Raw genomic sequence first — 19,170 nt, 5'->3', positions numbered from 1 at the left:
TCGCTCTGGCAACCCAGCAAATGGCCATAGCCGGCCGTGCTGCCCCCCCTGCAAGGGAATAAGCGGACTTCAGGCAGATTTCTACCTTGCGGTCCGTAGCATCCTTAAGGGAGGACATGGATGGCATCGGCAATGTGGCACTACGGACAAGACGGGTCACGTGAGAATCCACCTGTGGAGGGGATTCCCACTTAGCAAAATAATTATCCGCGAACGGATAAGCCACCGCCAGGCGTCTCTGCGGCTGGTATCTTTTGCCAGGTTGTTTCCACGCCTCCTCTAAATGGTCCACCAACTGACCCGAAAGAGGAAAGACTGTGGCATCGCCCTTCACATCTTTGAAAAAGGCATACTTAGACTTAGCCGCTGGGGGAACTTCGTCCTCAATCACCAAGGCTGTGCGGACCGCCCGAATAAGTCCAGGAATATATACTTTGGACTTAGCATCAGCGTCCTTAGTATGGAGAGGTTCCTGATCGTAAGGATCCAGAATCTCCCCATCATCAGACGTCCCTTCGTCATCCTCATAAGGAGCGGACAGAGACGCCACCGGCCTTTTATGAGGCCGCATCACAGACTCCCCTTGCAACACATCCGACAAGTGCTGTACAGAACTCGTCAGGGAGTTAACCCACGCTGGCTCCTGAGAACCCGGGAGCGGGGAAATAGGGAGACTGTGGGGTACCACCAATTGTCGTGGGAACCCCTGCATGGGTGACGACACCACAGACTGCTGGGACAAACCCATCGGAGTAAACGTGGGCTGCGGAGCTAACTGGCCCACTAAAGCTGTTAACGCCTGAGCGAAACAAGCCAGGGCGGCTCCTGTACCGGTGCTGTAACCGTAATAGGCCGCGCCATGGACAAACACTGCCGGCAAAGGCCCTCCGCGCTACCCTCCCCCTCCGCTAACGGTACTTTGCACGTGGTACACTGTAGCCGGAGGGGAAAATCACTTTCAGACATGATGGCACCACGTATGTGACCTCTCTCACCAATTAAGTATTAAATAGGCGAGAGACCACCCTGCAGCACCGCACCGCAAGGGCTTTAGCAGAAGAACAGGGACAGTAATAAAGCTGACAGTTTAGAGAAGGAAAGTTACAGGCAGCGCTAGCACAGTCACATACAATGCAGAGAAATAACAATTCCTGCACTAACAGCGCTGATTACTCAACTACACAGACACAGGGCCTGGTAGGACACAGCGCTGCATACACAGACCTGAGCCACAGCGGAGGAGAGGTATGCGGGGGGACCCAGACCACGATGCTTCCGTCCAGCGCTTCCAGCAGCGTTCACCATGCGTTCTGGAGAAGATGGCCGCCGAGGAGCAGAGAGGAGGCTGGCCTGGGGGAGGAGCGCTGCCACAGGACCAGTCGGCAGCATGCAGAGAGGGCTGTGTGCAGCGGGGGAGGCGCCGGCTGTGAGACAGGGAAGGCGCGCTCCCCTGGCATGCATTTAACCCCTGGGACGCCGCAGCGCTACCGCTCTGCTGCGGTCCGCTGTCCCAGGGGGTAGTGGAAGCGCAGGTTGGTCGCCTGGCTCCACGCTGCAGCCAGTCCCCAGGGAGCCCCCTGCCTGGGGACTTAGGACCATGTGATCAGCGGGGACCCACCGCAGGAACCCAGCTGCTTACCTCTGTCCCCCTTGAATCCGGCCATGGTCCGGAGCATCTGGGGTCACCGCTAGCTGTGACCCCAGACGCCCACCAGCATCCCCGGATCAGTACCGGCGTTCTGGTACCGGCGGGGTGTAGGGAAGACAGCATGGACGTCAGGACTGACTGTCCATGCTGTTCATCCAGATGTGCAGCCACAGCTGCATGAAGAAAAAGCTTCAGGGGCTCTTCTAGCCCCCACTCCAACAGGTGCACCCGACTCCGGCTGGGCACCAAACTAAACTGAGGTGCCTTGGCCCGGGGGCGGGGTATAGGAGGGGGACCTAGTGCATCCTGGGAGGCTGAAAGCTTAACTCTTTGGTGCCCTGCGACTGACGTCACACCTATACCCCAAGGTATCCTGTGGATACCCTATGGACCCTGAAGTAGAAATCCTGTTTTCTTGCTGCCTCAGCTGAGAACCTCACAGTAGCCTTTAATATTCATCTGCTTTCTGTATAAGTTAAGAATGGATACCTCTCTACAACAGATCCTGCAAGCTATTAATGCCTCTGCCCAAAAGCTTATCAACACATTAGGAGATTTACAGGGGGCTATTCTCTCCCCTTGCTGTATCCTTTGGAAGCCTCAGGAGGACATTGGGGTGTCTGTAGCTACAATTCCTGAATCTGCAGTCCCCACTTCTTTTGTGAAAGCTCATTTCCTGGATTTCTCCTTCCCTATGGCTGGGATTCTCCGAATTTGTTATCTCCTTCGATCGAGGGTGGTTGGACACAGCTGTGGCTCCTATAAAGATTTGTTTTTCTATCCTGTCGGATGTGCCACGGCTTCAAGATTTGCCGTTGATATATTTTATGTACTTCTCCGTTTGTCCTTGGATGCGCTGGGACGGGACTGCTCCTCTTTTTACATTCCCACAGGAGCCCGAGGCATTTTAATAGCCAGTAGTCCATTATTTTGCTGTACCGTTTGATCGATGTCTTTATCTTTTCATATTACTGTATCCTTGTGTATATTCTTATGGTTGATTTTGTGCTCTTTTGATGTAAATTATTATATATATATATATATATATATATATATATACACACACACACACACACACATATATATATATATATACACACACATACACAAGTTGTTATTCTAAGGAAAAAACCTGCCACATTTAGCTGCCCAGTCATTTCCGTTCTTTATTTAAATATTTTTATATAACTCGCTATTTTATGGGATCATCCCATTATGTCTGGTTTAAGGCCGCTTATTCATTTAGTTGCTTTAGTATAATATATGTCTGTTTCTAGCCCATTTTATCTATTTATTTGTATACAACTCACTAATTTATGGGAGAGGAGGAGGTGAGGGGAGGGTTAGGGACCCCTGGGGGGACTTAGGGTCTAGGCAACCCTCCGGGAGGGTTAGGGTTGGGAAAGGGAGGTTTAAGCACTACTAGGGATTTCAATCAGTCAGGCTGCCGCTGTTGGTATTTGATCCAAACATCCACCGGCATTACATATGAATTCCCCTAAGCCTCTATGACATTTAGTTTGTAGCTATGTTGGGTTTCTTATTTTACTAAATAAAAGCGGTTCAAATATTAGAACAAGCATTTGCATGCTGTTTGTTTATACTAATGGGAAGCATTTGGATCTGGTAGGAGACTTATGCTGGGTACACACTATTCGATATGTAGTTCAATCAGCCGACAAACAACATCGTATAGTGCATCGGCGGGTGTGTACACATAAAATATCTGAATGACGACGTTCACAGACATAACGCATCGGCCCTGCAGCACAGCTTATGCCAATATATCTTGCAGATATATCAGTACATTTGGCTGTGTGTACTGGACACTGACATCTCAACTTGCCAGGCAAATTTAAATGCTCACCCAGTTGTGATGTAAGCGCAGACACATCGAGCGGCAGATTGGAAAGTGTGTATTGGCTTATCAATCGGACGCTCGGTTGGTGGAGAAGTCGCCCAGGTGTGTACCCAGTCTTAGGAAAAACAATCACACTTGATTACAAACAGCAGTCCCAAAATAGATTATAAGGGGTAGATTTACTAAAGCTTTTAAAACAGACAAGTGGTGGTGACCAATCATATTATATCTATCTAATATTTACTAGAATGCAACAGAGAAATATTAGCTAGACTCTGATTGGTTATTATGGGCAACACCCCCACTTGTCTGTTTTAGAAGCTTTAGTAAATCTACCCCTAAATGTTTCCAGTTTTAGAACTTTTGGGTTATTTAATTGATCAGAGAAGTTTATACAGATCACAAAGCATAGATAGGATAAGACCTCCAAGATACATTTTTTCTGAGCCATCATAAAGAGGCTAGAGAGGAGGATTAAAAAATTTGGATTAGTCAGAGGTAATAATTCTGATTTATTAAAATTTATTTTGTAGCTAACAAAAGAGTTAAAAATAGAAACAATATCAAGCACCGTAGGAATAGAAGTAGATGGCTTGAAATCAGTAAAAGCCTATAATTTGCGATTAAAGCCGGATTACTCCAGCAGGTGCCAACGGTGATATCAGAGAGGGAGGCATTATCCCATAAAACTATAGGCAGAGGTTCTGAGGCCATGGCCAACAGCAACAGAGAAAGGAGACTCTTGCGCTTGCACCGCTGAATGCAAAAAGACATTTACCCCCAAAGCATTCATGTTATACCTATATAGGAGTCAGAAAAATCCAATCCATGGAGGGTCTCAAACAGATAATTCCAAGAGACCAATGCAAAAAGTTTTTCAGCATTCGAAAAAAGCATAATGATTGGGATCACTCTGCCGAGATGCCTCCAATTACTGTATAGATGGAAAAGGGAGGAGGGGGAGTTGTCTCCCATATGCTAGTCACAGGAGTTCCAACCTCAGATAGGACCAGACCAATACTTTTGGATTTTAGAATAATAATATTAATTTTAATTACATTACACTTTTCTCCCGTAGGACTCAAAGTCGCTTTACAGCCATCAGAAAACATGGTACATTGTACAAGGATTTCGTATTGCAGAAAATAGAAAACCACACATGGAAATGGCAAGTACTAGTTTTAAACGATCTGCTAGAACTTTGGTAAATATTTTATAAACTGAGTTAGGAACAAGATAGGACTATGGACAAAATTAATAGCCTGTGAGTTTCAGCAAGTGCATTGATTTAAGCAATTTAGCTGCAAAATTGAAACCCACTTTATTGTTGTACGATATCCTGGGTGTGCTGGATGTCCGATATCGAACATCCATCACACCATGTACCTACCAACGATGGCCAACGATCGTGGGTTCCTATAGTAACCTGGTCAATATCGACCAGGTTGGCCTGCATGCACGGGCGATGGACGATATCGTCCATACGTGCCCGCGCATCACAAGTCGTTGGTTCATATCGTCCATTTTAATCGTACCGTATGTATGCACCATAAGATACATCTCATTTTGGAATGATGGCTGTGTAAAAAAGATTATACTAAATATTGAATAACTCACCTTCACACGAAGTGGACGTTTAAAGAGTTCAACACCGATCCCGTATGAGATGTTTTGCACCGACTGGCCTGGGCGAGCACGATATAGGCGCATTTCCTCTCTTCTCAAACTACTAGCACCTACATGAAAAATACAACCTTCATAAAAATGTCTTTGGTTCCTGACAACCTACAGTATAATATGTTTGTAGGATGAAAGCAATGGCTTATCTATAATGGGTACAGGGTGTGCGGTGCACATGGGCCCCTGGGTCCAAGACGCCCATACCCATGTTCTTTAACTTCTTTAATACTTACCTGCAGCAGCACTGCACCAATCACTGGGAAAATGATGGTGCTGACATTTTCCGAGTGATCTGCGCATCCACCGTGGGAAAATGTCCGCCATATCATTTTTCCGAAGACCAGAGGTAGCGGTAGGATCTTGAGCAATTTAAAAAAATAAAAAAAAAATTGAAGCTAAAGCTTCTTGCAGTTTATAATCTCCAGCTAGGAAATCTGCACTTTAAAAAATAAATAAATGTTTTAAGTACCCAGAGAGTTTTCTTTCAATGCTACCTAGCAAGCACTATTTATTAGTATATTTGTAAAATATGTATTTCATTCTTCATTTTGTTATCATAGTGCTGATCTTAGTTATTGTTCTCACACATTTTTTCTTGTACATAAGTAAGAGCTGAAGTCCTGGCAGGCACTTCTTAATGCTGCTGGCCCCATTCTTTTGAGCACTGAAGGGGGACCCAGACATTAGTTGCTGGTAATGACCACAAACCCATGAGGCTACTGCTGGCAAATCAGTAGCAGATATATTGATGCACCGAGTGCTATTCAGAGCTGCGGCTATATCACAGTATTTCAGTTAGCTATGAGAGTATTAGTAAAAATGGCAGTCCGGTTTGCTCAGTTCCACTCAAGAGAATTCCAGAGGGAGTTGCTCATGATAAAGTCTCACAACAACCTGTCGAAACAACTATACAGGTTGTTTCCTGTGACTGAAAGGCCATTCTCTGGTGGCTGAGGAAGTGAGAATCTCTACAGAAGTCATCCATTTTCAATCTACACAATTGTGATCATAGATGCTAGTCTACTAGGCTGCGGACAGTATTTCAATACCAACTCCAGTGGCTTTGATCAGGACGGAAATCGCAGCTTCAGAAAAGCATTCTGTGTGAAAATTCACAATCTGTATATCTTAATTTTCATTCTTGGAGAAAATGTCAGCCAGACGTCGTTCACAGACATATCGCATCTGCCCTGCAGCACAGCCGATGCCAATATATCTTGCAGATATAACGGCACATCTTGCTGTGAGTACGGGGGCGACTGACATCTCAACTGGGAGGGGCAAATTGAAATGCCCGCCCAGTTGTGATGTCAGTGCAGACAAATCAGCCGAACAATTAGGAAGTGTGTGTGTGTACTTACCAATCGTTAGATAGGTCGGCTGTTTCGGCCAGGTGTACTCTGCTTTAGGCTCTTCTCTTTTTATTTGACATGTTCTTGTTTTGAACATTCTGCATTTTGTCCTCTCCTCTCTCTCACTTTGATTTTTAGTCTACTATTCTGTGGTTGTGTTAATCAAATAACTGCAGTGTTAACGGCTGGGGTACAGATGTGTCCCCATATATCTAGCCTCCATGTGCATTAAAAAGCCCTTCTACTCGCACCATGCCGTGACTCAGTAGTGCAGAGCGTCCATTCGTACGACTTTTTACCTTCAAATGCTTCTTATTGGCACAGTGGTGTGAATAGGATGCACAAACACCTTCTGCTGATTAAAATATGTGGCATGCCTATATTCTGTGTGCAACTGCAGGTGTATCTGCATGTGAAGCGCTACTTTACAGTGTCACAGCCGCTGACACTAACATAGCATTTCGCATGCAGATAAAACTACAGTCGCACACAGAATCAACAGAAGCTGCTTGTGCGTCCTATTATAAGACGCATTTGAAGGTAAAAAGTTGCACGAAAAGACGCTCTGCGTTACAGAGTCACACTGCTCTCACGTGTTGTGTGTAACTGGACTTGTAGGGCACGGGGGATAGATGCATGTGGACACATCTGTATATAGAGAAGGAGGAGATTGAAAAGTTATTTTTATTCATAAAGTACCCAAACTACAGGCACCTCTATAGCCCTTTGTTCCAGGGTCCTCAATGGACTTAGAGAAAAAGATTTAATGTGAATATGTGAGCCAGCAGCATTAAACTTTCTAATGTGCTGCTGTTATGGAAACTGTCAGATAGTTTTGCAGCACCACAACTCAGTATATCCCCAGTAATGCTGAGTCAGGATAGGTGAATGAAGTCTTAAAGCACAATACATTAAGTGAAATTGCAATGGAAGTACTGAATCAAAATCCGGTTAGCTTCTCAGCTTAATAAGATAAAGAAGTTATTTTCACATTATAACTTAGAACAAGCAAATACACCAGTCTCTCATTGTTTAAATAGCAAACGGAATGAATATAGATAACAGTGCCCACTCCTGATGGGACTGGAAATATTGCTAAACTAGGTATTAGCAAGGATCCAACCAAGTATTTGATAGAGAAACTTAACATTGCCCTTGTACGAGCTTAAACTAGGTACACACCTATACAATCCCAAATCCATTTGCGAGAAATCTTAAACTGTATGCACATACAGTAATGTTTTATCGAAGAAAACAGATTGCATCTGGAGATCAGGTTTTATGGACGTGAGATGCGATGGCAGAATGTTGGACAAAATTTGAAGTGTGTACGCACCACAAAGCGTTCTGTCTAAAGGTGGGTACACACTATACAGATATATCTGCAGATCGAGTGATCTGCAGATGATGGTTGTTAGTACACACTGAACCACCATCATCTGTGCCTGCCCGCAGGTCCCGGTGACCAGGGGGCGTGTCCCTGCAGGCAGGGGGGGCGTGTCCCACCCCCCTCCTCGTGGCTGCCGCTGTGTGTCTACGGACGGTCGACACCTGTCGATGGACAGATATGTCTGCAGACATATGTCCATCGGCTGTGCAGCACAGCCAATTGCGATGTCGGTGAACGCCGACGTTCACCGACATATCACGGGTACACACTGCCCGATGGGCAGCAGATACATTGGCTGACCAATTGATTGGCCAATATATCTGTTAGTGTGCAACCAGCTTAATACTTCTGCTGCTGGTGCAGTCAGGACATTTTCAAGAGATGAGGATCAACGGTAGATTGTAATTGTGTGTACACATCAATCTGTATGTTCATCTGACTTTCAATCTAAAGTGTAATTTTAAGAAGAATCTGATCTCAAGTCTTACTGTACAAGTGTGTACTGTATACAGTGGGGTAATACATACACACACACACACACACACACACACACACACACCTTTATGGTATGGAAGAATCCAGTTGCTCTTCGCTTGTTGGAATGAATTTGTCGGTGCATTCCCATTGAATAGCACATCATTATGTAATTGCTTATTCAGCTTGATAATTTCATCTGCAGCAAAAAAGTAAATAAACAAAATAGAATATAAATATGTAGCATACTACTGAGCAACATCATTTATAATTAGCACTAAATTAGTTTCAACTTTTCAAAATGGAGTGACAAACATTGCTAAATTAACCAGATGATATAAAGACGTTTAGAAAAAATAAAATAAAAAATATGACACACATGACAAACAATTGGGAAGCACAAGTAATCAGCACCTACAAAATCTCATAACAAGTAGTCATAATTATTATTATTGATCATGCAGTGCCTCTGTGTAGTAGGCTCCTAGCAAATATATAAGTACGCACTACATAAATGGCAGTAAAAACTGTACGTAGATTGTCAGGAAATTACCATAAATTGTTCCAGGAGAAAATGTGTTTCTTATGGTGGGTACACACTACACGATATGCTCCCTGAGCGATATTGTGTAGTGTTGTCCCCGGCAGGCTGTGCTCAATGTCGTTCATGACATTGAGCACAGCCGCTGAACGATATCATTAACGATATCGTTCAGCGCCGGGCTCTCTCCCCCATTCCCTGACATGCAGCAACCTGACGAGATCGTCAGGTTGGCCTGCATGTCAGCCCGATGAACGATAATGACGAACGACCCGCGGGAACGCGCGCCATCGTTAATCTTTTTGGGGTTAAAAATGGACGATAAAGTAGACGACTGAACGATAACGATATCGTTATCGTTCAGTCGTCCACTTTATCGCCCAGTGTGTACGCACCTTTACATACAACCACTAAAGGCTGTGTTAATGACAGGATATATGTATATAGTAGTATGAGACAGAAACCTGTGGTGTAAGGAGAAAGAATCACTGACTGCTGGCCAGCCAGTGACCTATCAGACAGGTGCAAGTGTCATTAATGGCTTACTAAGCATTAGGTGTCATGAGTACAGAGGAAGCCCTCTCTGCCCAGCTACACACAAAAGTACAGTACACACAGCTCACTCACTAATACCAGGGACATGTATAACAAGAGCTCCCTTACCCAGTGACATGTCAATCTTGTCAATTAGGGCTATCTTGTCAATCTTCGCAGTAATATCATCCATGCTTGCGTTGGCAGCAGGTGGCATTATTGCGGTCACTGCCGTCATGAGTTGTCCCAGAGAACTCTTCCGCAGCTAGCCGTGTATCATTCTGCGTCCGCTCAGAACGAAGAGTGCTGATACAATGATCTGAGTAAGCCAGAATCTTATGCTTGTTGTTGACCTGTTACATCATAAAGGGCCTTTGTGACAACACAGAACTATACTGTAGCCATCTTTGTGGAGGCGCCGCGCTGCTGCTTGAGTGGCACTATAGAAAGATATGGAATGGTTTTATATGTATTATTGTCATCAGTAAATTACTTACGCTTACAAAATATCATAGATGCTAGATATAATAGGAAATTCCCTGCCAGCTAAAGCATTAAAACACGTTTCCAAAGGAAAAAAAAACTGGATTTTTGTTCTTACCTGTTAAATAATTTTCTCTGTTTTCATGGGACACACTGGAGACAATAGGGTATAGCAGGTGCGGAGAGAGTCTGGGAACTAAAAGGTTAGCTCTCTTCCTGCACAGGCTCCGCCCCCTCTATACCCCACCCCCTGGCAGCCAGTTTACACTAACAAAGTTGAAAGGACAGAGGGAGTAGAAAGGAGAGGAGAAAAAGAAGGCAATCACAACCACAAACATACACAGGAAGATGGTCAGAAAGCCAACATGCTCCAAGAATTAGCTGGGAGCGCCAAGGAGGGCGTCCAGTGTCCTCCATGGAAACAGAGAAAAGGATTTAACAGCTAAGAACAAAAAAACTGTTTTCTCTGCCTTCCTATGGGCGATACTGTAGACAATGGGGACGTACCATAGCTGTCCCTAAGGGAGGGAGGGCTCCTGTGCAGAAGATAACACTCTGCGACCAAAAGCTGCATTACGAGAAGCAAAAGGTGTCAAAATGGTGGAATTTAATAAAAGTGAATAGATTCTGCATCAGTCTGCCATGTGCATAACCACAAAGCACGGCGGGTAGCGATGGCAGAAGCTGAGGCCCTAGAAGACAAATCCCCCAATAGCCGCTTCACCCAAGTACTGGAATGCCAATCTGAGATTTGTCACCAAAAGGTAACAGCTCTGCATGGTCCTGGTGAAAACAAGAAAAGGAGACCCATACGGCAAGGCTGATAATTCAGAGACTGGCCTGGCCGAAAAGATAGCCAGCAAGAAGACGGTCTTCCACGTCAGGAATCGTCCATTTGAAGGTCCACAGAGTCCAGCGGTTCAGAACGAACTTCTGAAGAGCCTCAAGAACCAAAACCAAGTCCCAAGGAACTGCCGGAGGTACGAAGGGGGGCTGAATGTGCAACACCCCCTGTAGGAAAGTCTGAATTGCAGGAATGACTGCAAGTTTCTTTTGAAAGAAAACTGAAAAAAACGATACCTGGACCTTTGGTGAACTCAAAAGACCCAAATCCAATCACTTCTGAAGGAAAGAGAGCAGCCTGGAAAGCCGGGCCGGAAATAAGGAGAAAGCTCCTGTTTTTCGCACCAAACGAAATAAGCTTTCCAATCCTATGATGAATCATAGCCAACAATGGCTACTTCGCCTTGAGCATGGTCTTTACCACTGCATCAGAGAATCCCTTCGCCCTCAGGATGGCTCTCTCAATAGCCACCCCGTCAAAGCAGAGACTAAATCTTGGTAATGAAATGGACCTTGGCTGACAAGGTCTGGACAAAGTTAGCCCCAAGGGGAGGGAGGCTACAGACATTCGAAGAACATTAGTGTACAAGGAGTGACAAGGCCAACAAAGAGCTACTGGGATTGCCACGTTCCTCCCATAACTGGGTATTGAGAGCTGTGGGAGGAAAAAGATAGACCATCCTCAAATTCCACAAAGCGGACAGAGCGTCTACGAGGTAAGCCGCTGGACACAGAGTACGAGAACTGGAAGACTGTAGGATGAAGGGATGTCTCCCCTGAGTGGACATCCTGGAGGCTGAGAATCTGCCTCCCAGTTGTCTCCCCGGGAATGTAGACCGCAGATATGGCAGAAAGATGCTTTTTGGCCCAGGACATAATGTGTGTTGCTTCCCTCATGGTCTCAGCACTTCATGTTCCAGCTTATTTATGTAAGCAACCGCTGTCGCACTGTCTCAATGGGACATTGACAGGAAGTCCCTGAAAAAGAGCCTGTACCAGAGCTAGATAGCCAACTCTGAGTTCGAGACTATTGATGGAAAAACACGCCTCCCGAGATCACCAATGACCCTGAAAGGTCGTGTGAAGGGTTATTGTCCGCGATATTTGGAAAAACAAAAAACAGCCCTTGTCCTAGTAAGGCCTGATCAACCACCACAGTAGGGACTGCCTTGTCTTGGTAAACAGATGGATGAACTGGGAGCATATCTGAAGAGGGCCGTTCTATTTGGACAACAGCTCCCTATGCAAACTCCACCATGTCGATGGTCGACAACAGTTTGCAGAGAACTTTCATGCAGAAATGGATCAAAACTGTCGTCCGTTGGGAGAAGCAGCTGTACAATTGATTGAACCCTTAAGACAGAGGCTCCCAAACAGGTCCTCAAGGCTCCCCAAAAATTCAGGTTTTAGATATATCCATGGTTGAGCACAGGTGGTTAAATCAAATTGACTGAGGTACTAATTAAATCACTTGTGCTCAACCATGGATATCTCTAAAACCTGAACTGTTGGGGAACCTTAAGGACAGTGTTTGGGAACATCTGCCCTAAGATCTTATCTTCTGGCAAGAAAAACTGCTCTGACCCAGTGTCCAGAAGAGCTCCCAAATGGAGCATCTGTTGGGCAGGAACCAAGGATTCCAAGATTTGATCAATCTGAAGGATTCCATCTTGAATTTGGGAAACCAAAGATGAAGATTTTGGAATCACAAATCCCTCATGGGATGGAGGGACCTGTCCGGCTTCAGCACAAGGAAGAGGTTTGAGTAGAAATCTCGTGCTCACTGAAGATGATGTACAGGCACAATGACTTCTGATGTTAACAAGGAAAGGATGGAACCCTACAGAGCCGCTGCTTTTACTGGATCGGAGGGAAGGCCTGTAACAACAAACCAACTGGGAAGTTGGCAAGAATAGCATATCCCCCCTAGATACGATGTTGTGGACCCATCTTTCTGTTCTTGAAAGAAGCCACTGGTTGCTGAACCTGACGAGCTCCCACCATCGAATCCCATTAGTGGTGTGGAAGGAGACGTGAAGAACAGTCATGCTTCAGGCTTGTTGGCCGGCTTGGGAGCTGGTTGACGCTCCGGACCTGCTTGACGACCTCTGGACCTTGATCCTTGGGAGGGAACTGGGTGAAAAGACTGCATTCCCCTCGAGGAGGGGACAAACCTTTGCCTTCCCTGCGGATGAAAGAAAGAAATTGGTTCTGGTGCAAAGTAAGGCAAAAGTGTGGGTTTTGATGCTGCTACAATGATCTTCTCCAGTTCAGGGTCGAACAAGATGTCACCCTTGAACAGAAGAGACTCCAGTGCCTTTTTAGATTCTGCATCCATCTGCCACGTGTATAACCACAAAGCACGACAGGTAGCGATGGCAGAAGCTAAGGCCCTAAAAGACAAAACCTCCAAATCAATAGCCGCTTCACCAAGTACCTGGATGCCAATCTGAGATTTTCCACCAAAGGTAACAGCTCCGCACATAATGAACCACTAAGAAGTCCATCATTTAAGGAGTCCACCCAGCATTCCATGGCCTTGTTGACGCAGGCTGCAAAGAGTGCTGGATGAAGTGAGAGACCTGTGGTGATAAAAAATAGATTTGAGAGACCCATCAAGTTTCCTATCATTTACATCATTAAGCGAGGCTGCATTTAGCAGAGCAATAGTAGTAGCCTTAGCAAAACGTGCAATGGGGGCGTCTACCGGGGGGAGGGGAAAGTAATGAATTCCCTTTTCTTGCACTTAAAAAAGGAGGACACCTTTTCAGGGACACCATCAGGAGCCTTAATCTCCCCAATTAGAGCTTCCACATTGAAAGGACTGTTAGAATCCTCTTCAACCACTGAGGATTGTTCAAAATCAGATTCCTGTGGGCACGCTTCCTCACCTACAGAGGAAACATCAGAACCAGAAAGATAATCCTGTACCTCTGGGACAAATAAGTGGCGATTCTGGGTGCGTGCAACTGTCGGATCTAACATCCGGTGTAGGGAAGATGAATCCTGTACTAACCCTTGTACAGACTAGGATAAGCTAGACACCCAAGCAGGCTCCTGGGAGGGTGGTTGGGCACTCGTGCTGGGAGCAGCTTAGAGTTCACTCTAGGTGTGGCGAGGGGCAAAGAGCCGGACCATAGAGGGGACACTTTAGCGCCCGAAAAGGGAGAGTGACCACGAGAAAAGGGGGCAGACGCGCCCCCTTTTCATCACTCATGGGGGCATGCCCGGCACTTACGGACATGTCGGACTGCCCCCAAGCTCTCCCCTCTCTGTGAACAGATGCTGTGCGCATGCACACGGCATCTATTCACCGGCGCACCGCAATTTTTCCCACCTGCGGGTGGAGACGGCACCCTGCATGTTGTTTAAACGGGGTGCCGGCAAAAGGGCAGGGCGCTGAGCCCCTCTAAAACAGCCTATCGGGAACACTAGGAGCTTGTCTAGACAGGGATAATTGCTGGAACAGCTCTTGCATAGCATTAGATAGGAAATTTGCCCAAGTTGTCTAAGATGGGGATGAACATGAGGACTATCCTCCTGTGGCTCTGCAAAACATGCCTCACAGAGCCCATTGCGGTCTGGAGCCCCACAATGAAGCTTCCTTTGGCAGCGTTTTGCATCTATGGCGAGAAGATTTGTCAGCAGCCTTAGAACTCCCTTTAGGAGACATGGTGACACAATGTATATAAAAAAACATGTGAAAAACAACTCTGTAATGTATGTCCTAAAGAAAGTGAGGAAGTCCGTCACTATAGTGCAAGAGTAGTGAGAACGCAAACACACAGGTCACCAACTGTTAATAGTACACAATAAACTATAGCTGCACAGGAGGAGGCTGGGAGGTATAGACAAGAGGATTTTCCCTTTTCCCAAACCACTTAACTGCAGGAACACCAGTGCCTCTGGAAAAAATTACCACTCAGCATTGGGAGAGATGAGCTTTTCAGCGGGCAGTCCAGCAGGCGAGCGCATTAAGAGAAAGGGGAAGAGCTCCTTTCCCAGGGCTGACCACTTAGGTGCCTAGCCATCGAACCGCAGCCTCTATCCCTTGTGGCTCAGTGAGGGCTTGGTAAACCGTGCTGTCGCTTGCCTCTATGACCCCTCCCCCCCAATGTCAGCCTCCACTGACAAGTGGGGAATAGCCACCCAATAAATGGGAAGATGGTGGCCCGCTGGGTAGCAGGACCCCTGTTACCTTAGCCACGTGCAGATGACGTCTCAAGCCGGGAGTTCTTCATCTGCTGTTGGGTCCTTGTAACTGCCTTCGGCGGGACCCCGTAGCAGCTCCACAGAGAACTGGACTTGCAGCTGTACACAGAAGAGCCACGTACAACCCAGTGCAAAAGTAGAATAAAATTTGTGTGCCGACTCTTGAGGCTCTTAGAAAAAAAAAAAACCCCTGTCTATCAGGAGGCAGGGTGTGGGGTATAGAGAGAGAGAAGCCTGTTCAGGAAGATCTTTAACCTTTTAGTGCCCAGATTCTCTCCGCACCTGCTATACCTCTCTGGGCTGCGAGCAGAAATCCGACAAAAGTACAGGTGCATCGCGACTAAACACCCTGTTTAAGGCGCGAGAACGGGCATTCCCCGACCTAACAGCGCGCAGATTTGAATAGCTCCAGGAGCTCATTCCCGGCGCTATTCAATTCACATTGAATTGAATCGAGCCCATTGTCTCCAGTGGCCCAATAGGAACGCAGAGAAACCATGTTTATTCATATGGAAAATATATAAACCCGGGCACTCTTTCATTCACAGATGAACACACGCGATATTAAGAACATACAATTACATTAGATTACATTTATAAATGATATGATATAATGCAAGATATTGTTAACAAATGACTGTTGTGTGCACCAATTTTTGCCAAAGCACATAGCTAAAAGTATACAAAAAAGCTTAACACAGTTTGAAATGAACTTTTATTTGAACAACCAACTCATCAAAACCCCCAGTCACAACTTTAAATAGAAAATATTTTATTTTTTTGTGAAAAAAAAACAAACCTACAGAAACAGCATAAAAACCACTACCCACCTGCTCACAAGAACATCACATCTGAAATGGGCATGTATATAAAGCAGATTTTCCAGGAAATCCTCAGTTTGCACATAAATTAAAGTATTGGCAACTACATTTTACAAGAGCCAGGTCTATTTCTAATAAAGTTAATTGTTAAAAAAAACTAAATAAAAATGTTCCCCCAGAGGTGGTTACAGGAGTGGGCGCTTCGCTGTGTGCCTGTCACAGGAGTAAGTTCCCACCACATTCAATGTGGCTCCGCCTCCTTTATTCTGCCCGAAACTTAAGATGCCACGGGAAGTGTAAAGGGGAGATGGAAATAGAGTGCAGATAGACACTGGGCACAGCGAGGATCTGTCACTGTGTGCACCGCTCCATAGTTTCCTGCCCACAGCTATGCTGCTGCCTGCATGCACTCCAGGGACTGCAGTCTCTGCCCACAACAGGGATGCCATGCCTAACAACCACTGAGGAGGCGATGCGGGAGACTCTGGGCCTGATTCAGAGCTGAACGCTCTGACCAGAGCGCTCGCTCTGAATCAGTGCCCTCCTACCTGAAAATGGAGCGGCCTCCTGGCCGCTCGCATTGCTGTGGGTGACCACCCACAGCATATGCGAGCGGCCAAAAAGATCGTCGCAATGGTCTTTGACCATCGGGCTTGCGACGAGACCCTGCGGTAGGGTCTCGCTGCCGCAAGCCCAGGAGTGATTTTGCCTCTATCAGAGCCAAAATCACTCCCACTGACATCACTAGTGATGTCAGTGGGGCCGGCTTCAGACGGTAGGCGTTCCCATGGGAACGCCTCCGTCTGGCAGCCACGCCCCCGGCATGCCCACCAAAGGGGACGTGCTGTCAATCAACATCGACAGCACGCCCCCTTTGGTGCGAGACCCGGAGCGACGGAGAGCCGGTCGCTATCCGGGTCTCGCGCATGCGCACGACGGAGCTCCCTCCGTCGTGCGCATGCGCAGTGGGGCAACATCGACCCGCTTGCGAGCGTCCTTTGCTCGCGAGCGGGTCTGAATGACCCCCTCTGAGCTCTGGAAGACCAGGGTTAGGAGAAGAGGCAGACACGCTAATACAGCATGATGTGGAGTCCAGCCAGGTGATGCTGAACATTTTGGTGCTATGCAAGAAAGAGCATTAGCGCCCCCACCCATATTTTAAACAGGAACAAATAGGAGTGTGGTCTTGTGGGGAAGGGGCAGGGCCACACAATAATACCCCCAATTAAAATTACGCCGTACAGTCGTGCAACTTTATTCACATTACCCCACACAGTAGTGCAACCTTACTCACATTACGCCACAGTAGTGCCCCTTATTAATGCTACATCACACAGTAGAGCCTTTTACAAATTATGGCACACAGTAGTGCAACTTACAGAGCCGTAACTAGACTTTTTGATGCCCTGTGCCAGAAAGAGCATTGGCACTCCCCCCCCTCCTCCCCACATAATATTTTAAATAGGGAAATAAGACGGCGCACCCGAAAAAGGGCCATGGCCTTATGGGTAACAGCTAGAAAAGAGATAGGGTAGGCCAAGAGATGCTGGTGATAAAAGAGGAAGCTACAAGCGAACTTGATAATAAAAAGAAAATTGACAGGCCCAAACAGCACCCCCTGCCCTGCGCCATGGCACTGGTCGCACCACCCTAGTTACTGCCCTGTAACCTTATTCATATTACACCACATAAGTGCCCCATATTTATGCTACACCACACAATAGTGCCCCTTACACACATTATGCCACTCAGTAGTGCCCCTTAAACACAGTATGCCACACATTAGAGCCCCTTACACACATTATGCCACTCAGTAGTGCCCCTTACACGCAGTAGGCCACATAGTAGTGCCCCCTTCCATAGTATGAGTCACAGTGACAGCACTCACCCGGCCGCCAATCTGGGAGCTGAGCCAGCCGCACTGTAAATCAGTCACCGCGGCGCTGAACTTGCTTCCGCCACCAGCTGTCCAAAGGCTCCTCGATTGGCCCTGTAACTGTGGGAGAGACGTTATGACGTCTCTCCCTACACCCTGTGCGGGAGCCGGAAGGCGGAGTCACGTTACCGCAGCAGTATCCAGGCTACTGGTCTAGGGGGGATGGCGGTAAGCGGCATAGAATGGGTCATCACCTGCTGTCTGTGCTGTAAACCTTTTGCTAAGCGGTAGAAGCGGAGATGAGACGTCCTCCTGTCTCACTTACAGGAGTGTCTCTTATGGATGCGTGGTGCTGTGCAGCGGCTTCGCTGTCTGCGGGCGTGTGAGCGGCCAGCGCCGGGACAGTAACATACGGAGGAGGCCGTGACATTGGTTACATAATGGCGCCGCTACGTCACCGGCGCTGTGTCAGTGCGGTGCTCTCGGTGTGCGCGCAGACTGGGAGAATAATGACAGCGCACCCAGCACTGCCTCCTGCTCCCGGCTAGTAATAACGTTATTACCCGAATCTCCTCACTCAGCTGCTGAACGCCGGGTGGGCTGTCCCAGGCCAGGCCGCGCCTCTTCTCAGCTCTGTCACTTCCTGTCCCGGGCCAGCCGGTCTCAGCTGCTGCTCCTCCCGGACTAGACCGGGCCTCCACTGTATTTTATATAGTTTCACCTGCTATTGTACGTATTTCCGCCTGTCGTGGGTTCGGTAGCTACGGCCTCGTTACTTCCTCCCTGCCGCGCCATGTCCGGCCCTCTCCACCGGCTGGGGCCTGTCCTGGGCTCTCAACAGCGCTTTACCGGGACCACCAGCCCCGCCTCTAGCTGTACCGGCTGCACCACTTCCACCTAGGGATGGAGCTGCTGCGGCCGGAGACCAGGGAGCTGTCTGGCTGCTTGAATGTAGTTCTCTGTTGCCTAGAGGAGCGACTTTGGTCATGAACACTCACCCGGTTGTCAGAGTAGTTATGTGCGATGCAGGAGGGGAGGTCAGTAAAGCAGGAGTCCTAGAGACAGCTTTCTCCTCTTCTAGCCAGCCCTGCTCACCCCCCACCGTGACCACACCTGGACTTCTGATGGCTCTACAGGTATATGCCAGGTAGTGCATGGTGATCCAGTGTATAAAGCTGAGTTGGAACATCCTGACTCGCCTCTCAGCATTCAAACAACTGACCACATGGTATGTGACCAATGAGACCGGTAGCATCTGATCCTTCATGTCTTTCATCTATAGCAGGGATGGGGAACCGGGGGCCATATAAGGCCTCCGGAATCATTTTGTCTGGCCCTCATAGGTTTTTCTGCTAGCCTCATTTGGCTTGCAGGGTGCTTAGAATGGCATCCTGCAGCCAGAATCTATGCAGCAGTGCCGCCTGGAGAGTCCTTATGGTGCATACACGGTCAGAT

The 19,170-nt window shown here is 47.3% G+C and overlaps 1 protein-coding gene across 5 annotated transcripts in view; it reads right to left on the bottom strand.

Moving 5' to 3' along the window:
- The window catches only part of LOC148508333 (UAP56-interacting factor-like), a 41,866-nt gene extending 23,051 nt beyond the window's left edge, over positions 1 to 18,815 (bottom strand). The window contains exons 1-4 of one of the 5 annotated variants that reach the window (XM_088444864.1): positions 18,714 to 18,815; positions 9,610 to 9,920; positions 8,491 to 8,604; positions 5,127 to 5,245 (exon numbers count right to left, since the gene is read on the bottom strand). In XM_088444864.1, coding sequence (XP_088300990.1) covers positions 5,127 to 5,245; positions 8,491 to 8,604; positions 9,610 to 9,718 — 342 coding nt within the window. In that variant the 5' untranslated portion in view covers positions 9,719 to 9,920; positions 18,714 to 18,815. The other 4 variants (XM_088444863.1, XM_088444861.1, XM_088444862.1 and 1 more) reach the window with 4 other exon arrangements.
- Positions 18,816 to 19,170: the final 355 nt, after the last annotated feature.

This window comes from Taudactylus pleione, unplaced genomic scaffold, assembly GCF_031769625.1.
Source record: "Taudactylus pleione unplaced genomic scaffold, aTauple2 ptg000372l, whole genome shotgun sequence".
NCBI lineage: Eukaryota > Metazoa > Chordata > Amphibia > Anura > Myobatrachidae > Taudactylus > Taudactylus pleione.
Note: the sequence above shows the minus strand (reverse complement) of the source record. Positions and strands in the feature narration are given on the sequence as shown.